Here is a 22,217-nt window from a genome sequence, read left to right as displayed (position 1 = left end):
TAATGACTGCTGGTCATTGTTAAATAATGTAAAATAATATAGTAAAAAATGGACATTTTAAAAATGTAACTTGTGCAATGGTGAAAAAATTGGCAAAGTAATTAGGAAAATGAAAAAAAAAAAATATTTTTGGCTGTTCGGAGTTTTTCTTTTCATTCAGCCAAACATTTTCCTTTCAGTACGTCCCTAACTACAGTACTTCTACTACTTTGATGTCTTACATGTACATGCGCTAACAATTTTCCATCCATTCAGAATATTTTCATTTATATGTTTGTACCTGTTCATTATAATTGTCTCCCTCTTCCTCTCTCCCCGCCATAGGCTTCTGATTTTCCACAATCTCATCTTGAGCCTGCAGTCACAACATCACATTTGCATTAATGCATTCTGCAGATGCTTTTATAAAAAAAGACATTTTTATCAGCATGCGTTGGGTTTGAACCCATGACCTTTTGCGTTGCTAATGCAATGCTCTACCACTGATCTATTATAAACCACCAATATGTCTTGATCATCATATCAAGAAAACTATGTGCTGTTGTGATTTAATGACTGTGTTTGTGTGTTTGGATGTTGTTTTGTGACCTCATCATCTCCGTCCTCCTGATACGGCTCATCCAGATTGTCTTCCTGCTGGTCTGGGTTTCCAGCCATCTGCAGCAAACACACACAACTCAATTTTTAACAAAATTTTTGATTTTGATTTTACACCGATTCAGCATTAGTAGCTCCGCCCACAGGGAAAATTCATTGGTCCAAACCCCTACCCTACTATGCACAGCTGAATAAAAAAAAAAATTGTCACTTTGCATATCTTTTAACTTTAAGTGAGGACAAAAAAAATCTGTGCCGTCACTCACCACCAGCTGTTCATCAGCGTGTGCCTGGTGCTGATTCTCTTTGGGCAGGTGTATGTCGGGGTGTCTGACGGGTGCCACCTCTTCCTCCTCCTCTCCCTCATGATGATGCTGCTGTTCTGCCTCCTCAAACTCATCCTCGCCCTGGTTGTTAGGGTCATTCTCTGGATCTACATCTCCTTCTACATGTCGCTAACGGTCAATAAAGCAAAACACTTTTATATAACACACAACTTTTCTCAAAATTTATTTCAGTGCATGTAGATGTGTTTGATATCACACCTCCATCTCTTCCTGGTGAACATGCTCCTCTCCGCCAAGAATTGGTTCTTCTTGATGTACATTCCTCTCTAGAAAACAACACACTGAGGCTCATACGAAACATTCACTTCATTCAAATGGGTGGTTTTGGGGTGGTAAATGTGAAAGCGATGGGGTCAGACGGCTGGGGACGCAACATGAACTCTGACCTTTCTCTTCGGGGATATGTGGGTCTTCCTCTCCCTGGATTACATCAGCATCCATGTTCTCATAATGTGACCTCTTCCTGATAGATAAAGAACATGACAGGAGTGTTTACCAAAATAATCAAATGGGGTTTCTGTATTTCTTTTTGAAAATTAAAACTTTTTAAGATCATAATTTTGCTGCTGGTTTGGGTGATGCCAGAGGAGAGGAGGATAGACGGACAGACAGACAGAAGTGGAGGACGGACGGACTGACAGACAGAAGTGGAGGACGGACGGACAGACAGACAGAGAGGAGAGTAAGACAGACAGAAAGACAGACAGACGGAGAGAAGAGGAGGATAGACAGAAAGAGAGGAGAGGCAGACAGACAGACAAAGAGAAGTGGAGGATAGACAGACAGACAGAAAGAAAGAGAGGAGAGGAAGACAGACAGACGGAGAGAAGAAGAGGATAGATAGACAGACAGACAGACAGAGAGAAGTGGAGGATAGACAGACAGACAGAAAGAAAGGATAGGAAGACAGACAGACGGAGAGAAGAGGAAAATAGACAGACGGACAGAAAAAGATGAGGATAAACAGACAGACAAAGAGAATTGGAGGATAGACAGATCGAAAGACAGGAGGATAGACAGACAGACAGATGGAGAGAATGGTAAAATAGACTGACAGACAAAAGAGGAGAGGGGGACAGACAGAAGAGAAGAATAGACAGACAGACGGATGGAGAAAAGGAGGGAAGAGGAGGATAGACAGAGAGAAAGAGAAAAGAGGAGAGAAGAGGAGGATAGACAGACAGACAGAGAGAAGGATAGACAGCAGACAGACAGAGAGAAGAGGGGGATAGACAGACAGAAAGAAAAGAGGAGAGAAGGGGAGGATAGACAGACAGAAAGAAAGAAAGAAAGAAAGAGAGGAGGATAGACAGATGGAGAGAAGAGGAGAATAGACAGACAGACAGAAAGAGAGGAGAGGAAGACATACAGACAGACAGAGGGAAAGAAGAGGAGGATAGACAGACAGAGGGAGAGAAGAGGAGGATAGACAGACAGACAGAGGAAAAGAAGAGGAGGATAGATAGACAGACAGAGGGAGAAAAGAGGAGGATAGACAGACAGACTAACATAGAGGAGAGGAGGATAGACAGACAGACAGACAGACAGACAGAAAGAGGGAGAGAAGAGGAGAATAGACAGACAGACAGAGGGAGAGAAGAGGAGGATAGATAGACAGACAGAGGGAGAAAAGAGGAGGATAGACAGACAGACAGAGGGAAAGAAGAGGAGGATAGACAGACAGACGGAGAGAAGAGGAGGATAGACAGACAGACAGAGGGAAAGAAGAGGAGGATAGACAGACAGACGGAGGGAGAAAAGAGGAGGATAGACAGACAGACAGAGGGAAAGAAGAGGAGGATAGACAGACAGACGGAGAGACGAGGAGGATAGACAGACAGACAGAGAGAAGAGGAGGATAGACAGACAGACAGAGGGAAAGAAGAGGAGGATAGACAGACAGACAGAGGGAAAGAAGAGGAGGATAGATAGACAGACGGAGGGAGAAAAGAGGAGGATAGACAGACAGACAGAGGGAAAGAAGAGGAGGATAGACAGACAGACGGAGAGAAGAGGAGGATAGACAGACAGACAGAGAGAAGAGGAGGATAGACAGACAGACAGAGGGAAAGAAGAGGAGGATAGACAGACAGACAGAGGGAAAGAAGAGGAGGATAGACAGACAGACGGAGAGAAGAGGAGGATAGACAGACAGACAGAGGGAAAGAAGAGGAGGATAGACAGACAGACAGAGGGAAAGAAGAGGAGGATAGACAGACAGACAGAGGGAAAGAAGAGGAGGATAGATAGACAGACAGAGGGAGAAAAGAGGAGGATAGACAGACAGACAGAGGGAAAGAAGAGGAGGATAGACAGACAGACGGAGAGAAGAGGAGGATAGACAGACAGACAGAGAGAAGAGGAGGATAGACAGACAGACAGAGGGAAAGAAGAGGAGGATAGACAGACACACGGAGAGAAGAGGAGGATAGACAGACAGACTAACATAGAGGAGAGGAGGATAGACAGACAGACAGACAGACAGACAGACAGAGGGAGAGAAGAGGAGGATAGACAGACAGACAGAGGGAAAGAAGAGGAGGATAGATAGACAGACAGAGGGAGAAAAGAGGAGGATAGACAGACAGACGGAGAGAAGAGGAGGATAGACAGACAGACAGAGAGAAGAGGAGGATAGACAGACAGACAGAGGGAAAGAAGAGGAGGATAGACAGACAGACGGAGAGAAGAGGAGGATAGACAGACAGACAGAGGGAAAGAAGAGGAGGATAGACAGACAGACGGAGAGAAGAGGAGGATAGACAGACAGACAGAGGGAAAGAAGAGGAGGATAGACAGACAGACGGAGAGAAGAGGAGGATAGACAGACAGACAGAGAGAAGAGGAGGATAGACAGACAGACAGAGGAAAGGAGGGGAGGATAGACAGACAGACAGACAGACAGACAGACAGACAGACAGAGGGAGAGAAGAGAAGAATAGACAGACAGACAGACAGAGGTAGAGAAGAGGAGGATAGACAGACAGACAGACAGAGAGAAGAGGAGGATAGACAGACAGACTAACATAGAGGAGAGGAGGATAGACAGACAGTGTGAGAGAGAGAGAGAGAGAGAGAGAGAGAGAGAGAGAGACTGAAGGATTGGAGAGCATCTCACCTGAGCATCTCCTGCTGGATTTGTTGTTCTTTAAGATCAGCTTCTCTGTTCTGTTGTTTCTCTTTCTCCCTTTGGAGACGCAGTCTCTCCTCTCTCTCTTTCTGCTGCTGTAACTGCTGTCTCTCCAGGGCCTCCTGACGCAGATGCAGCTGTCTGCGCTCCTCTGCCAGCTGCGCAGCCAGACGCTGCTGCTCCTGCTGTTGTTCATAAGCAGACTTCACCCGCTCCACCTGTGCATTCTGCACCTGAACCTCAGCTGGTGCCACCTGGGGGTGAGACTATACAATGTCATATAAACAGGACAGCAGTAAATAAAACATTCTCCAATCACTATATTTAAGGACACATGCCGTGTTCTGCACTAATTTGTTTTTTTTTTATAATTACAAACTCATCTCACCACTTGAGCGTGTTTCTCGTTTACTAATGCATTCTCATCTGGTTGGTCGACCTGTTGCTCCTCCCCCTCCACCTCATTGTGGGCCGGATCAAATTCTTCCTCCAGTTTTTGAGGCTGCCCCGCCTGCTCCATCTCCTCCTCCGCTAGCTCTCTCCTCCTTTCTTCTGCTCCTCCTCCCAGCTCTCCATCCTCATCCCTGTTATTTGACTGGGACGGCTGGGGCTTCTCCATGTCCTGTTTCTCCAGCTGCCAGTGACAACCATGAGAGTTATGTAGGAGTAGTGAACCAACACACTCATATTTTATTTTTTTGTTTAAATATTTAAACAAAAACTTATTAACAGAAGTGAACACACAGGAATTAAGCACGGAAAATAAACATGCTGTAATGTTTACTGTACATCAGTCGGCATCAGATCAGATTCATTTCAGTTTTATTATCATTTTGAATAGGGCTGCACGATAAATCACATGTGATTGTCATGCGCATCTCGTCAGTTAAGCCGGTTCTCTGATTAGTAATAAATCGCCATCAGCTGCTTTCAGATGGAGCGACATTTACTACACAAAGCCAAAGTTCACTGACCAGAGGGAAAAAAAAAAATCACATTCATAATCGCGGATGAATCGCCTGTGATTTTTCGTGCAGCCCTAATTTTGAATCAGATTTTATATTTATATTTTTTGTTTTCATGTAAGTTTTAGTTTAATTATTAGTAACTTTGCTATTTACTGTCAATTTATTCGTTTTTAATTATTTATATCACATTGATACTGCTATTTATGTTAATTTCTTTTTTTGTTTGATTTAGTAAATAATTTCAGTGAATTTTAAACCAACTTTTTCAACAAAAAATGTAAATGTGTTAACTTTACGTAACAGACATGTATTAACTCTTTCTCTGCCAGCGGTTTTACTTTTTTTAAAGTTTCCAGCCAGCACCAGCATTTTTATGATTTTCACAAAACTTTAATGCCTTTCAGAAAATGTTCTTCTTGAAATTTATGAACATACAATATAATGTCAATACATACATACTATAATGTCAAAAGTTTATCCCAAAACAGAAATGATTTTGATTTTCCACATTCTTCTAATACCTGCTGATGGTTTTGCTGGAACTGATGGATCTCTTCAGGATTAATATGCTGTCTGTTCTGGACTGGATGAGCATCAACACGAGGTTGAGGTTCACCTGCATCCTGTCTCAGACTGGGCACCTTATTCAAAGTGTCCTTCAGCTGTTTAAATTCATCCAATTGAACCTGAAAACCACAGAGACCAATCAGAATGAAGGCTTTGTACCGTATGGGTGAGCTTTTAAAGTCAGCTGAATAAAAGTTGGGTAACAGTTGCATCTGACATTAGCTAGAAGAGAGAGAGAGAGAGAGAGAGAGAGAGAGAGAGAGAGAGAGAGAGAGAGAGAGAGACAGTTTGCAAGGACATGCAACATGTACAGAACCAAAGTAATCTTTGCTTATAGACTACTAGTGTTTCAGTGTTATGCATTTTTTATTAGGTTTAACAAAAGTTAGATGCACACTGCAGACCAACACCCATCTTGATGGGCGGGGTTTAACGAACAGGTGCACATACACACCTTCACGTAGGCACACAACAAACTATTGCCTCCAACTACACTTCCACATCATCCCGATTAAGCAGTCAGATGTTTTCCAGCAGGCATTTGGGTCTTATCAGACATCAACACATAACAGTTTAGCCGCCTTAGGAAAGTGAGGCTGGAATGTAACTAAACTTGAACGGAGCCTTAAGCTGCATACAGGCTAGCAGCGGCTAGCAGTAGCAGAGCGGCATGATTTCATTGATTTCAATGGAAGCTTGACGACTTCCGGCAACACGAGCGACAGTGACCGTTGGCGACTGAATGTGGCGTGTCCAGTCACGCAACAAAGTTGAGAAATGTTTAACTTTATGCAAATTATGAGCGACTTTTGGGAGCGACCACCAATAAGAACGAAGCAGTGGAGTTCACGTCATCCATCTCTTGTCAGTTACTGGAGTGGACGTTACTCTTCTTAGAAGAAAGAAAAAAAATAACACCTCTTTTGAAAGAGACGAGCGACCACTTGCATGGTTACAAAAATTGCAGTGCACACCTCCATTAGGTTTTGCACACACAACGTGCACGATCACCCACTCTGTGACATAAATTTTTGCCGCTCATGTGAAAGTGTTGAGTATAAACAAGGCTTTCCTGTTCACACCTGGAGTTTTAATCTGTTTCCTTTGAAACCTTTTAACTGCTTCTGTCCTAATTACAAGGGATGGTCTATGGGCAGTCATTAAAGCACTAAAGAAAATGATGGGTTAAAGTTGATGCGCACAAATATTATGTCAGAGTACTGCTGCTTGTGTTGTTAAACATGCTGGGCAACATTTTGTACATGCATATATAATGGCTTTCTCTGATATTACAGAGCAACTGATGAAATAAGCTTATGCAACTTACACTCGCTCCCAAAATTAAATATAAAAATAAAGGAGGCGGAAAGCAGCCGCTTTAGTTTTGAAACAATGTCAGCTATGTGTAGAATGACCTGAGGGTGTCGGCGAACTCACAGAAAAGTTTTATTACTGGGTGAGCTAATGACTTAAACCATCTTTCCCACGATGCTTTGCGCACACACACACTTATATATGCAGTGAATGGGGATTGCAGACCTAATGACTTTTATACTCGTCAAAGTGTATATACTACCCCCTTCCCCGAACCCAAAACCAAACCCTCATAGAAAATGTTTGGGATTTTTCAGTCATTAGTTTTACAAGGACACAGGAAGTCACATGTCATACACATTTGTGTAAAGCACATATTCCAAAACACACAAACACACACTGACCTGAGCTGCTGCTAGTGCACTCTTGTGATCCTCCAGGGTCAACACAAGCTGATCATGCGAAGATTTTAGGCTCTTGTGCTGTTGCTATGAGAGAAAACATCAAGATTATAGCATAAATTAAGCAAAATTTACACCCAAGTCTGATATTATTGATGACTTAATAAACACAGAAACATACAAATACAATTATGCTTTCAAAAATGTATAATTGTATATAATATCATTTTAGTATAACATAGTGAAAAATGAGATGGGTTTTGAGAATGTGTCTGACTCTGAATGAGAATAATTTTTGCATGACATGCACAATTTTTGCATGGTTTTGCATGTTGTATCTTTACAGTTTGAGGTTTAGCGAATATACCACAACACCCATAATGCTTTGAGGGATTACCCTGGTATCTTGAAGATTAACATAGATCTCCTGATGAGCTTTTCTCAACTGCTTGTTCTCCTCACGTAGACTATAAACATTTTCTGAAAAGGAGAAGGGAAACATGAGCTGCAGCTTGTAATTGTTGCATACAGACAACAGGGGGAGTTAAAAACCTCATGACTAACACAGTGCCTGCTTGCATGCAAACCGGATGGTACACAGCAAAAAATGACTTTCTTAGTTAGTATTTTTGTCTTTTTTTAAGCACAAATATCTAAAAATTCTCAAGTCTAGATGCATTTTCTTGATGAGCAAAATAACCTAAGAAAATAAGTCTAGTTTATAGACAAACAATATCACATTTAAGTGAATTTGTGGATTAAACAAGCAAAAAAAAAAAAAAACTGCCAATGGGGTCAGCAAAAAATCTTGAACTTTTTTTTTAAACTTAATTCATGGAAAAAATTTGCTTACTCCTTTGCCAGATTTGTTTGCTTGTTTAATCCACAAATTAACTTAAATTTGATACATTTTGTCTAAAAACTAGACCTATTTTCTAAGGTAATTTTTCTCATCAAGAAAAGGCATTTTAATGTAAGAATTTTTATATATTTCTCCTGGAAAAAAAATCTAGATTTTAGATAAATATCATATGAATTTGTGTCTAAAACAAGCAAAAAAATCTGCCAAATGGGGTAAGAAAAATAAATCTTTAACTTTTTCATAAACACTTAATTCAAGAAAATGTTTCTCACCCCATTGACCGATATTTTTGCTTGTTTTAATCACAAATTCACTAAAATGTTAATGATCTTAATTTAAGAATTGTTTAATATTTGTACTGAAAACAAGACAAAAATACAGTGTTACACTGCAAAAAAATAATTTTCAAGAAAAAAAATTATTGGTATTTTTGTCTTGTTTTCAATAAAAATATCTAAAATTGAGCAGAAAAAAGAAGAAAAGAAAAAACGTCTAGCTTTTAGACCAAAAATATCAAATTTAAGTGATTTGGGCATAAAAAAGCAAAAAAATCTGCCAATGGGGTAAGCAAATAATCTTGAACATTTTTTAAACACTAAATTCAAGAAAAATTTGCTTTCCCCATTGGAAGATTATTTTACTTGTTTTATGCACAAAATCACTTAAATTTGATATTTCTGGTTGAAAAAACTAGACTTATTTTCTTGGGTCGTTTTGCTCATCAAGAAAAAGCATCTTAATTTAAGAATTTTTAGATATTTTTACTGAAATTTTTTTCTCGAAAATCATTTTTTGCAGTGTAAAACTAAAACAAATGTTGTTGTGTTTCATTAAAGTTTATTGAGTTGGCTTGCCTGCTACAGAAAAGATGAAGTGATTTCTAGAAGGGAACATGGGGACTATCAATGCTCATTGTTTTTTGCATGGCATTGTGGGAATTTTTAGGAAACTAATATACCAGTGCACTGGAAGGATTTTGCAATTGAGAAAATCCTTAAAATGGCCGACTCCCTGATCATTGACCTGACTGAACAAGGGAGCTGATTGAGATCCACCCAGAAGTGTAATATTTTGGTCTTTAGATACAGTGTGGTACAGCAGAAATGCATACGATCTGAATACATTTCTAAACAAGAGCAGAAGTAACAGTACTAGTATTGATTGCTTTAGCAAACACCATTAGTAGCAAATGTGCATGCGAACACATTCCTGAAAATGAGAAATAACTTGATACCTTTGAGCTTAGAAATCTCCAACTCTTTGTTCTGATGAAGCTCATCTAGTTTCTGTTTGTGTTCATCTACTGCTCGGTTGTGTTCATCCCCTTGTAGCTGATGTCTCTCTTGTAGTTCATAATACTGTTTCTTTAGATCATCATGTTGGTTCTGATAAATAAATAACAGTTGATTACAGATGATCTGTGCTTACTGGGACTGGGTTATGTAGTTTAAAAAATACCATTTAAAACTTTTATTCTGACACTAAAAACTTTATTTTCTATTTTAAAGCCATGCCAGCTTCTATGGCTATGTTTTTGGCGAGAGTCAGATTTATTTATAAAACTTTGAGGGGTGGTTTCCCAGACAGGGATTAGCTTAAACCAGAACTAGGCTTTAGTTTAATTAGAAAATATAACTAGTTTTAACAGGCAAAACAAAGGGCACTGATGTATTTTAAGATAATGTCAGTGCAAGTTGTTTTCGGTTTGGACCGCTCTTACATTTATTTTAGTCTAGGACTAGACTAATGCCTGTCCAGGAAACCACCCCTAAGTTGCTTAAGACAATTTTTTTCTCAAATAAAATAAAATAATAATCAATAAAATAAAACAAATAATGGAAAACTACTACTATTTGGATTTACATGGTAAAAACCTTTTAAAAGCATCAGCAGAATAAAACAAGATCCTCATGCAACAATCTAGTAGAAATGTTAAATAGAGAGTAAACTTTTTAAAGGGTTTTCTCCTAAAAGTAAACTTGTGTCCAACATCTTGTGTAAATTACTTGATTCCATCGATTATCAGAGAACATATGAGGAGCTCAGATGCAAAAGCTGCTAAACGCCACCACCGTCAAAAATTTGATAATGATATTAAAGGTGCCGTAGAATGTAAAACTGTATTTACCTGGCCAAAGATGAATAATAAAAGTTCTGTACATGTAATGACATATCGTGAGCCTCACACACGATTGTTTTCTAACCACGTGCATAGAAAAGACCACTGGAAAACAGGCCAATCTCAACATAACACCAACTGTGGTGTTGCAGTCGAGATGTACGACCCCAACATTAAATGACACATTAAAATAATTACAATGTTGTTAAAATGCTAAAAACAAAGTTGTGACTGCTGAGTTAGCGCCATATGCTAGTTAATGCTATATGCTAGCGTTTAGCCTAAAGTTCTACTATTGACGTTACAGTTAAGTTTTGCAGGTCCATACTGAAAAAAAAACTTAACACTCAGAAACGTCCATTAACAATCTCCAAACAATTGATTATTCTTCAAATTCTTCACACACAGAGAGCTACTGAAGGAGAAACAGCCAATCAGAGCAGAGCTCAACATTATTATTCATGACCCTTTCAAATAAGGTAATAATAGACCATTTCAGTCTAAAGGCAAATCCTAGGGTTGTAATGGACATGTAAAGCTGTTTATTGCTTATTTACAAGAAAACATGTCAAACACATTTAGAAGGTTTTGCATGTGAGCTCTCCATACGTTTTATCTCAACATCAGGATTTAAGTGGGGACCATAGGTAAATCAAATCATTTCTTTAAAACAAGCATGCAAAAATCTGTGCCCACTGACCTTTAATATCTGATGCTGTGAATGCAGAGAGTTAAACCTGACGTTGCCATCTTGCTGTAAACAAACAAACCAAACACAAACAGATGTGGTAATGCATAATGATACAGAGCACCACAGGCAGAGACATGTGAACCAATCACAGAGCAGGAAACAGATGGGCAATGGCTGCAGGGCAAGTCCATGTTGACTTTCAACAACTTGAGTCACAGAGACGGAGAAAAGCTCACTCATGACAACTTAGCACTGCATACACCAGGATATTTCGTATCATTATTTTGTCCTAAACCTATTCTTACTTTTAGTTTTGGACCATCTTGTCATGGATTAGATAATACGTCTGGGCGATAGAGCTAAAATGTTTATCATCAATTTAGGTCAAGCAGTAAAAAAAATTACATCTTACATAAAGATGAAATTGGTGTAAACTCTCTCTGAAGCATTTTCTTCACCATAATGTTTGATTTCTGTTCTTTGTTTCTTGTTGTTTGTTCTTAACTTTGTTTGCAATGGTGGATCAGCTACTTTTCTTCACCTACAATTTTTTATGTAATGTAAATGTCCCCAAATCAGTGCTTTGGTCGAGTTCGAAAAAATAAAATGGCGTCCAAGAAAGTGGCCGGAGCACAAATTTAGTGTAAATACGTGTATATTTTCACTTTGTACACCTTTAAATTGCATTTCTAGCGAGAAATTGGTATTGTAGTTTTCAAATATGTAATTAGTTATCACAAATGCGCTTTCTGTTTATATTTCAAACACGCTGCCAATGAAGTGTGTCCGAAAGCGTTTCTCTTAGCTGCCTTTCATGCCTCCGAAGTCATTGCCGTTTTCTCTATTGTTATCGATAAAGGTGTATCGAAGATACATATCTACGTATCTACTAATCTAGGGATCTACGGATGGATGGACGGATAGATATCGTTTTATCGGCTAGCCCTATTAGATAACTTACCTTTTCTTTGTTGAGGGACTGTTGAGCCTCTAGTTTGTACATAAGATAATCTGTAAAGAACAAAGGTAAAGCATTAAACGTAAGGATAAGATGCTTAAAAACGCCTCACTCTTTTGCATACACCCCAGATGCTAAAGTTTAAGAACACAGACTAATAGTTCAAAAATCATAATTAAATTTGGACAACAAATAAGTAAACACATCTACTATTAATTGGGTCTTTTTTGCGTCCCTTCGGTAAGAAATTATACAATGGACTAAACGATTAATTGCGACTAATCGATTGCAGAAAAATGTTTTTGTTTACATAATATATGTGTGTACTGTCTATAAAAACACACACAGATGCATGTATAATTTTAGGAAGAAAAATATAAATATTTATAATTATATATAATAAAAATTATATTTAAAGGTGCAGTGTGTAATTTTTGAAAGGATCTTTTGACAGAAATGCAAAATAATATACAAAACTATATTATCAGGGGTGTATAAAGACCTTTCATAATGAACCGTTATGTGTTTGTTAACTTAGAATGAGACGTTTTCATCTACATAAACCGAGGGTCCCCTTTCATGGAAGCCGCCATTTTGGGCCACCATGTTTCTACAGAAGCCCTTAACAGACAAACTTTTTTTACTAAGTTGTCTCCGACTATGACATGTTTGTCCGGTGGTGGCTACAGTAGCTTCTCTATGTGTTTCAAAAGCGAGGTTTGAGTTGTGGACTGAGCCATTGGTTGCAATTCAACACTTCACCACTAGATGCCGCTAAAATTTACACACTGCACCTTTAAACATAAAAATGTATATACACGTAAATATTTCTTAAAATATAAATATATGTATTTATATATAAATAATAATAGTTATAGACAGTCACACACATATATGATGTAAACAAAACCTTTAATTCTGCAGACAAATAGTTGCAATTAATCATTTTGCGGCCCGCATCAGAGGATAAGATTTCACTTGCTTTTAAAGGAATAGTTCACTTTTAAGTGGAAATAAGCCCATATTTTCCTTGCCCTCAAGCCATACTAGGTGTATATATGACTTTCTTCTTTCAGCCAAACACAGTCAAGAGTTATTAAATAACATCCTGACTAACCCATAAGGTTTTTGTAACATTGGGTCGCAGGTCAGCCTTCCAAATTAAGTCAATGTTTTCGTCAACATGCACAAGGCCATAGTTTATAAAGTTAGATATGTGACTCTCTGGACCCAGTCATAAGGGACAATTTTTAGAAATAGAGATTTATACATAATCTGAAAGTTGAATAAACTTTCTATTGATGTGTGGTTTGTTAGGATAGGACAATATTTGGCTAAGATGCAATTATTTAAGAATCTGGAATCTGATGGTGCAAAAACATCAAAATATCAAGAAATTCGCCTTTAAAGTTGTCCAAATGAAGTGCTGCTTAGCAACACATATTATACTAATATTAACTATATTTTTGATAGTAGGAAGTACAAAATATATTCAAGGAACATAATCTACTTTTCGTGTATAATCTAATTTTTAGTATTAAAAACGATAATTTTGACCCATGCAATGTATTTCATATACTGCTACAAATACACCCATAATATTTATGATCCAGGGTCACAAAAAATGGGGCACTTTAAAAATGGGGCACTATCCAATGTCATTATAAAGCTGTAAATAGGCAGGATATTATTTAATATAACTCCAATTGCGTTTGACTGAAAGAAGAAAGTCTTAAAAAGCTAGAATTTTTTTTTTAATACCGATAGAGGGACACAAATAAAACTAAAACATAAATGAAAGATTTTCTCTTGCTGTTTAGCCGTGGAATATTATAACTTTATTGCAAAACCACAAAATCTGTTGTCAATTTCAAATTGCGAAAGCCGAATAAAGAAAAGACTAGCATTTAACATGTCTATGCACAAATGCAATGGCAACAGCATGCAATTTAAGTTGCTTAAAGTGAACCATAGTTGCTCTGGCTTGTGTCCGTCATGGATGCTTTGCAATGCTGGATAATTTTCTATTAGTTATTATGGTGTATTCAGTGCGCTATGTACATTCACTTGCCTTCTTTGGCTTTTTTATGATCCAGACGCTCCTTCTGAAGAGATTTCTCCAACCTGGAGCGATGCTCATAAACAACTAGAAGAAATACAAGAGAGCAGTTACAGTAACCAGCATTTAAGAAACGTAAAGTTAGTGCTGTTTAAAAAAGACTTTGTGCATCAGTGACCCTTCGAGTGCCACGCCTGGCCTCTTTAAATGTCTCTGATTGTGTCAGAAGTAAAAGCCCTCAATGTGCAATGACTTTTTAATAGTAACATGAGCAGTGAATGTGCCACAACGACCCACCCAAAACTGAAATGCCACAAGAAATCAAGCCTGACAGGACCCTCCCTTCTCGTGTTTGTGTGTGTTTGTCCAACACTGCTGGTTGTCCCAAAATTAGGGTGTTGTCTTGTTCTCATTTCCTCCCAATACAATTACATTTACATACCAGACACATCCAGTAAAAAATATGTAGCGTCAGTTGTAATGAAACAATTATAACTCAAATTGAAACATTGAATTGAACGCAGCATGGCACAAGTCAACAGCATTGTTACCAAATGAAGTTTTTATGGAGAAATTTCAAGTACTGAGCAAGTATAATTTGCTTATGCTTTTGTTTTAATTTCATATATGAATGCATAAAACACAGTGTATATAAATAATATATAAATCTATGTAAATACTAGGGGTGTAAAAGTACATCGGTATGGAAAAATGCATCGATTAAATTTCTAACCATGTTATGCATCGATGTCAAGTATAAAAAAAATATCAATATGAGGTACCTTTATTTTGACAGTTTCTCCCTTATTATTTATTTTACTTTATTTAAAAAAAGTTTATTTTTTTCTTAGTTTGTTGTTGTAAATGTACCAATGTGCCTTTGTTAAAGAGTTTAATAAATGTTCATGTTATATATTTTGGTTGCATTCTTGAGTTTTTAAAAATGTACCTGCTTAACTAGACTCGTAATATTAAAAGTATTGATAAATTAATCAAATTGAAATTGCAAAGCAGGAAAATTCAATGTACCGCACCACCAAATATCGTATTGCTGCATGGTGTCCCGCAGAAAATTTGTTAGTTAAGGTGGTAGGGTTGAGTGGGTGGATGGGTCCAGGGGCGTGGCAATCAAAGGGGCGAGGCATACATATTCGATTGTAAAGATTGTAAAAACTAATCATTTCCCACTAGGGCTGCACGATTAATCGTATTTTTATCATGATAACGATATGCGTGCCCCACGATTAATTAATGACAATCGTCGCGATTAATGTGCAAAGACTAAGCACAAAACACACTGTCTAGAATCAAGCAAAGTGTTTGTTATGGGCGGAGTCAGAGTAAACGGAGTGTTTCTTTGCAAGTGCAGTCTGTGTTAAGGTAGAAATACGTTAGCATCACGAGATTTACAGTAATTCGAACATAATGGCAGAGCAACAAGAAGAAAGTGCAGAAATATGTATGTTTAATTCCCAAAAAGGGTCATATAGGCCTACTCCATTGTTTGGATATTTCGGATTTGAGGAAAGTGATGTTGATCAGGTAAGTCGAGTCTTGTGCAAACTGTGCTCCTGTTCCGTCCAAATGTGAAATATCAAGAGTTTCAAAAGCTGAAGACACAAGCCGCAACAATAAAAAATCCCCGACCATCCACAACAGAGACAACAATAACGGATCGCGTATCATGTAAGTTAGCCAAGGATATGTGTCCAATAGCAGCAAGGGGTTTAAAAAAATATTGCCACATAAAAGGCATATCTTAGGCATTTTTTATTCAAAAATGTTTTGTTTTTATTTTAGTTTAATTCTAATTTGATATAAATATATATTAGAGCCCTGCATTTCAGCCTTTTTACGCCCATTGGGTCGGGTTTCGGACCAATTTTAACATCACAGTTGATATGCGGCCAGGCCTCTGGATTTTTTAGGCTTCTCCACCTTTATATATAATAATTTAATTAAAAGAAACGTTGAGACAATGATAAATTATAAAAGAAAGACGTTTAACCTATCGCACGAGTCCACTACGCACATTTAGAATGCACCTGTTGCAACGGTGTTTAGCGTCTCCGCCTGCAGCAGGACCTTCAGCGCATCGGGGAATATGGAGAACTGAATAAAAACCTTAAATACTGTGCATAATCTATAAAAGACTTCTTTCGGTAGTCATGTAAAAAATGCGGTGTAAAGCCTTGAATTTTAATTGATGCATAGCGAATGTGTAAGGTAAAGCAACCTGCATGTTTATTTTGTTTCATGTTTATTTCGTTTTGTTTTGATTCATTATTTTTCTGCACCCCGCCGTCTGCTAGCAACAAAGCAGCCCCGCTCCGCTTTAAAAAAAATAGTGTGTTGATAATAAACATTTAAACTAACATTGTTATATGCTGAAAATATATATATTATATAGACGTTATTGTAGGCAAGTTATTTGTTGATTTGAGAGGCTCATTTGATCAAACAAGTCGTCAACATGACGTTAGCTGTCGGCCGCTAACCGCTTGGTCAGTATCAAAAACCTTAATTTAACAAACAAAAAAGGCTCTAAAATAAATAAAAATATATTTTATAATTTTCACAGTTAAAACTGAACTGCTTTAATTGCTGCAATAGTCATACAGCTGTAAGGAATCTGTGTAAGGAGTTATTTTTGTTATTTTTGTTATTTCTGCGGATTTCTTTTGCAAAATCTATGCTGAATTTTGCGGAATTATTTTAAATGTTTTTAAAAAATCTAAGAGAATGGGACCTGTGGATATTACAAAACAATAAAAAATTTATAATATAGGCTTATAAAATGTATATAATATTATATACAGGGCTGTAAAGTGTAATAAAAATACTGAAGTAAATAGAAGTTCTTCACTAAAAGAATGATCGTATTTTTAATCGTGATCAAAAGTTTGAGCAAAACAATCGTGATCATCATTTTTCCTGTGATCGTGCAGCCCTATTTCCCACTATTAATTACATTATCTTAAAGGAGTGTTACTACTGTAGCATGTAAATAATGCACATAAATAACGTTAACAAGAGTGCTCAACAATTATATCTAACATTAATCAACAGGCACGTGCAGGCTTAAATAAACCCAAAACATAAGTCCACTTACAGTTCTCAGGGACACATGTTTTATCCTCCAGACATGACAGACCACGTCTTTCTCCGAGATGCACTTTTCGTCCTTTTGTGCAGTAATTTAATTATTTTTTTGGACAACCTAGTTAAGGCGGTAGGGTTTCCCAGATTAGGCGGGCCGCCCAAACTGCAAAGTGCTGTGGGAAACCCTGTGCTGTGGGCGGCAATCGATACCATATCATATCACAATAAACGGTCTAATTTACACCCCTGGCATAGCCTGGGTGTCAGCCAAACTTAGCCCGCCCACAACATTTTAAGGTCGGAAAGTTCGATCTGGTGTCGCTCCGTTGTGGCGAGCCAAAGCTGGTCAAACCAATCAAATTGTCAGGGAGGGCTTTATACGATGATGGACAAATGATAAACAGTAACAATTAACCACGTCACCAAAGAGCGCTTGTTTTGAATCCGTTTAAAACAAAGACGGCTGCCGGTGGAGAACTGAAATGTGAAGATTCTCCCATCGAGTCTGTTCTAGAAGATATCGACAGCGCATCGATTTTAAAAGAGGAACAGAGAAATGTGATCAAGGCATATGTTGATCTGAAAATATGTTTTGCCTTCCCTACAACTCGGCGGGCACAACAACGTGGAAATAACTAGCGGCCTTTGCCAGCTTCTTTTCAGAAGCCCGTGGATGAAGTTAATTTATCCTCTTATGAAACGGCTGAAATTCCATGTTTTTTGTCTAAACGACATACCCAAATTAAAAGTGGTACAGCTCCCATATCCTTTGACATCCTTTGGGGTGTGCGGTGTCCAGTAGTGAACTATTGTTTACAGTTTTAATACGGTCAGAAATGAGATTTTGAGGCAAACAAATCGTTTTGGTTTCGGCTTGGATATTCCATTTCCTTGGACTCCTGGGGATTTATGAAAACAATTTGTTTTGGACAATTTCGCTGAAGTGGAAAAAAGGAAGATTTTAAAGGCAAGTAAACAAACTGAATCGGCGCACCCCCGGTTCAGGTAACTAACAACTAGATTACAGTTTTATGACTGTTATAAATCATCTTATGCTTTGTGTGTGGGCTTAATGGATGAGAGTCTAAGCTTTCAAACGTTGTGCTGCATGACCGTATATTTTGAAGATTTAATGCTTCAGAGTTCCAATGAAGTTTATGCAGCCTCACTTCCGGTCAACTTACAAATGAGAAGAGATAGTCTGACTTAGAAAATAGTCACAATGTCGTGATATGAATAAAATATTGGTTGAAACACACCCCATAATCATAGCCCAATGAAGCAGTTTCAGATTTCTGATTAGAATTTTGAGTATGAAAACGTCAGGCTAACCCTAGCAAATACTAAGCTGCAAATGGGCTTGCTTGAGAAAACACACATATAACTCAACTCTCATTTTTTTCAACTAAGAAGAAAAGATATGCCTCCATATCGCAAAGACAAACTAGGGCTGAATCGGTCTCTGCAGACTGTTTCATTTGCTTCCTTTGTATTTAATCTGAAGACAAGGAGCATTTCCTCTCCACAGCTACAGCACATTCATAGGGTGATAAATCGAATATACACAAACTCAGACGCTCATACAGAGGGACAAAAGAAAGGGAGGTTGTGATTTTAGACAGAATTTGAAAACATGGCTGCCAACAAATGCTCTTCGTAAAAAATAATGATCTTCAATGACAATGGAAACACTTCAGAAATAAATTAATAAACAGACCAAATCCAAACTGTTCATTAATCTCAATTTATATAATAACAGCACTATCTCCTGGAATTTAAAAGCAAAGCAAACTGTTAAGGTGAAATACGTGTCACCACCAAACCTCTTATTAGAAACAGAAAGAGGGTAAAATTATCCCAGGTACAACCTGTGTATTTGTATAACACAGAGCATATTTGCCCCAAGGGTCATGTGATGTAGATAAGTTTGGATCACAATGTAAGCCCATAACAATCTGTAAAAAATACATTCTGCCTTCAGCTCATAATTCTATTATAAATAGGGATGGGACGGTATGAAAATTTCATATCATGATTATAGTGACCAAAGTTATCACGGTTATCAATATTATCATGGTTTTGTTAAAATGAGATGGAAATGTTAAAAAAAACGGATATACACGCGCGCCACACGGCCGAAATGAGATAAAGACGTGGTCCGTCATGTCTGGAGGATAGCCAGTTGATTAATCGCGTGTCCGTGAGAACTGTAAGTGGACTTATGTTTTGAGTTTATTTAAGCCTGTTATTGTATTAGTCTATATTCTTGCCAATTTAAAGTAAGTTAGCTGGTGATTTTGTTGTTAAAGGTTTCATGTGCCTGTTGATTAGATATAATTGTTGAGCACTCTTGCTCATGTAATTTATATGTGCATTATTTACATGCTACAGTAGATAGACTACTTTAAGATAATGTAAATAATAGTGGGAAATAATCAGTTTTTTCAATTTTTGCGCTATCTATCATCGTTCGCCTGAGGTTCTACAACATCTGCTTTAGTTTGTGTTTATTAACCCTTCAGTTTCACTTCATCACGCAGCTATTCCCATTAGAGGTAAAAACATTTAATTCATTAATAATCTAGTATGTGTTCATTTTCTGTCATAGTTTCTTCAAAATTAAGTTTTATTTGAGTGTTTGAAATAAAAATATTTTAAATTCCATCATAAAGCGTACGCCCCGCCCCTTTGATTGCCATGCCATGCCCTCCCGCCTAACCCTACCACCTTAACTAACACATTTTCTGCAAGAAACCCTCATATCATTTTTTATATATATTATATTGTTTTGTAGGAGGAGGCTTCATAGGCAAATGTATTTATTTAGATGTTTTTAGGCACATACATTTGTTGTGGGCATTATTTGCAGTTTATCCCAAGTTTTTTTTTTCACACCGTTATCGAATCTATACCGTACCCATCAAAATGTAGAAGTACATCGGCAATAAAAAATTTGGCCATATTGTCCAGCCCTGCTTTCAATCGGTACATTTTATCAGTATGTGCACTTCCTGGAAACTAAATCTTTGTTTCCCTTACGGTACATGAAAACACCACCACCCATACAAAAATGGATATTTACTTTAGTAACTTGAAGAAATATTTCATCCTAAACAGTTTATTATTAACACAAAATCAAGTATATACTTTAAAGTTATAATCTTAAAAGTGAATGATTAACTTGCAGCTACTTGCACAACCAAACTGAAGCTTTTCCAGAAAAACATTTTTAGTTTTCTCTCACCATGATGTGACTGTTCCTCAGTCATTACCCCATTTACCACATACAGCCATTTCCAGAAATTTAAAGATAAAAGTGTCACAGATTGGCACTACAAGGTACTGCAAACTGAAGGTACAAAACTGAAGGCACTGCATTCAACAACTAACTCATAAACAAAATAGCCTGCCTAGTAAAGGGGAAGCAGCGCCAGCGGGATGTCTTAGAAAAATGTGCTTTATAGAGATTTCTTTGGTGCTGCTGGATCTCAGTACATTGACCTTCCACTGCATTTCAGTTGCTGTCTTCCTCAAATTTCAGAAATGAGATTTGGGTTAACAGTAAGCAACCATTTAGCCGATGCTTTTATCCAAAGTGCCTTCCAGTACACTTATGACAGACAGGTCGACTTCCCCAGGAGTAATCTGAGGTTAAGTGCTTTGCTCAGAGAAATAATGACGATGGCTTCAGGATCGGCCCGAGGTTTACTGCCCGAAAGGTGCAAACACTGTGGTGCTATCAAAACATTGCTGTGTTTGTTTGTGACCCAACCACCACCTCACAGCCACGTCCGCTCAACCGAAAATGTGAGCTTAGGACAGGATTTCATGTTTGTCTAACTAATAAATAATCTATTTTAAAATATTAAAAACACAAATTGAAATAATAAAACAAAAACACTTCATCATCTTCTATCATCTACTCTGATGTCTGGTTTCTGTTACAGACCACACAACCTCTGCACATTTCTTAGTAATCAATCAAAGTCCATTAATCTCAAACTTCAATATTTAAATAACATTTAACCTTGTAACAGAGTAATAAACTGTATACGGTAAGTGGACTGTAAGGAGGATGTGATTTCCTTCATAAAGTTGTTCTTTAGAAGAATGTAAAGAATCTTTTTGAAGTGTCACCAGATCAACTAAAGCACTTCAGTTCATCTTTGTAAATCATTTCACATGAATGATCCTGTTTTACTGCATCACTGCATTTACTGTGCTAAACAAAACACAATAATTCACTGTTGGCTAATGGAAGCTTTTCAGCCAGGAGAGCTGCTGTGCGTAAATGCAATGCAATGACTTTTCTGAATACCTTTTTCTTTCATTTTAGCTAAATATTTATTTGAAATCAACATGATACACTTCAGGTATTTCCTTGCATAAAAGCATACAAATCTGCAAAAACAGACTACAGATCAGTCAACATACAGTGGAGTAGGGATGCTAAACAATTAATCGCAATTAATCGTTAGCAGAATAAAAGTTTTTGTTTACATCACATACGTGTGTAAACTGTGTATAATAAATATGTATATATATAAATATGAACACATTCATGTATAATTTTAAGAAAAAAATATATATATTAAGAATTTATATTTATATATAATATAGATAATACATAAATATACAAATGTATATACACATGTAAACATTTCTAAAACATATACATGCATGTAAGTTATTATACACAGTTCACACACATATGATGTAAACAAAAACTTTTATTCTGCTAACGATTAATCGCGATTAATCGTTAAGCATCCCTACAGTGGAGAATCTTTTCTTCCAGTTGACAAAATGTGCAGAATTGTCATTTGGCATAGACATCTGAATTAGGACTGCACAATAAATTGCATGTGATTGTTTTCGGTGCAATTTCACATTAATTATCGCGGACGTATCGACTCCGATATGTATGCAATATGGCCCAGCTTGTCAGGGAACTACGGCTTTGAGTAGTAATGATGGCAGTTTACTACTAATCAAGGAACCGGCTTTACTGACGAGATGCGCATGACTATCGCATGTGATTTAAAGGGCAGCCCTGATCTGAATCTTATCCTATTCTAGCTACTAACCAACACTTAATATGT

At 37.4% G+C, this 22,217-nt stretch overlaps 1 protein-coding gene across 2 annotated transcripts in view; it reads right to left on the bottom strand.

The window, feature by feature from the left end:
- golim4a (golgi integral membrane protein 4a) overlaps window positions 1–22,217 on the bottom strand; it is a 29,947-nt gene that overhangs the window by 5,547 nt on the left and 2,183 nt on the right. Inside the window, exons 2-15 of one of the 2 annotated variants that reach the window (XM_065257861.2) lie at window positions 14,026–14,100; window positions 11,958–12,007; window positions 11,006–11,059; window positions 9,421–9,571; window positions 7,722–7,804; window positions 7,328–7,411; window positions 5,564–5,728; window positions 4,463–4,708; window positions 4,063–4,328; window positions 1,331–1,407; window positions 1,143–1,210; window positions 864–1,052; window positions 589–657; window positions 281–355 (exon numbers count right to left, since the gene is read on the bottom strand). In XM_065257861.2, coding sequence (XP_065113933.1) covers window positions 281–355; window positions 589–657; window positions 864–1,052; window positions 1,143–1,210; window positions 1,331–1,407; window positions 4,063–4,328; window positions 4,463–4,708; window positions 5,564–5,728; window positions 7,328–7,411; window positions 7,722–7,804; window positions 9,421–9,571; window positions 11,006–11,059; window positions 11,958–12,007; window positions 14,026–14,100 — 1,652 coding nt within the window. Of the gene's footprint in view, window positions 1–280; window positions 356–588; window positions 658–863; window positions 1,055–1,142; window positions 1,211–1,330; window positions 1,408–4,062; window positions 4,329–4,462; window positions 4,709–5,563; window positions 5,729–7,327; window positions 7,412–7,721; window positions 7,805–9,420; window positions 9,572–11,005; window positions 11,060–11,957; window positions 12,008–14,025; window positions 14,101–22,217 lie in introns of both variants that reach the window. The other variant, XM_073815803.1, reaches the window with a different exon arrangement.

The sequence above is a fragment of the Paramisgurnus dabryanus genome, chromosome 9, assembly GCF_030506205.2.
Source record: "Paramisgurnus dabryanus chromosome 9, PD_genome_1.1, whole genome shotgun sequence".
Lineage (NCBI taxonomy): Eukaryota > Metazoa > Chordata > Actinopteri > Cypriniformes > Cobitidae > Paramisgurnus > Paramisgurnus dabryanus.
The sequence above is the reverse complement of the archived record's forward strand: the minus strand, read 5'-3'. Positions and strand labels throughout refer to the sequence as shown.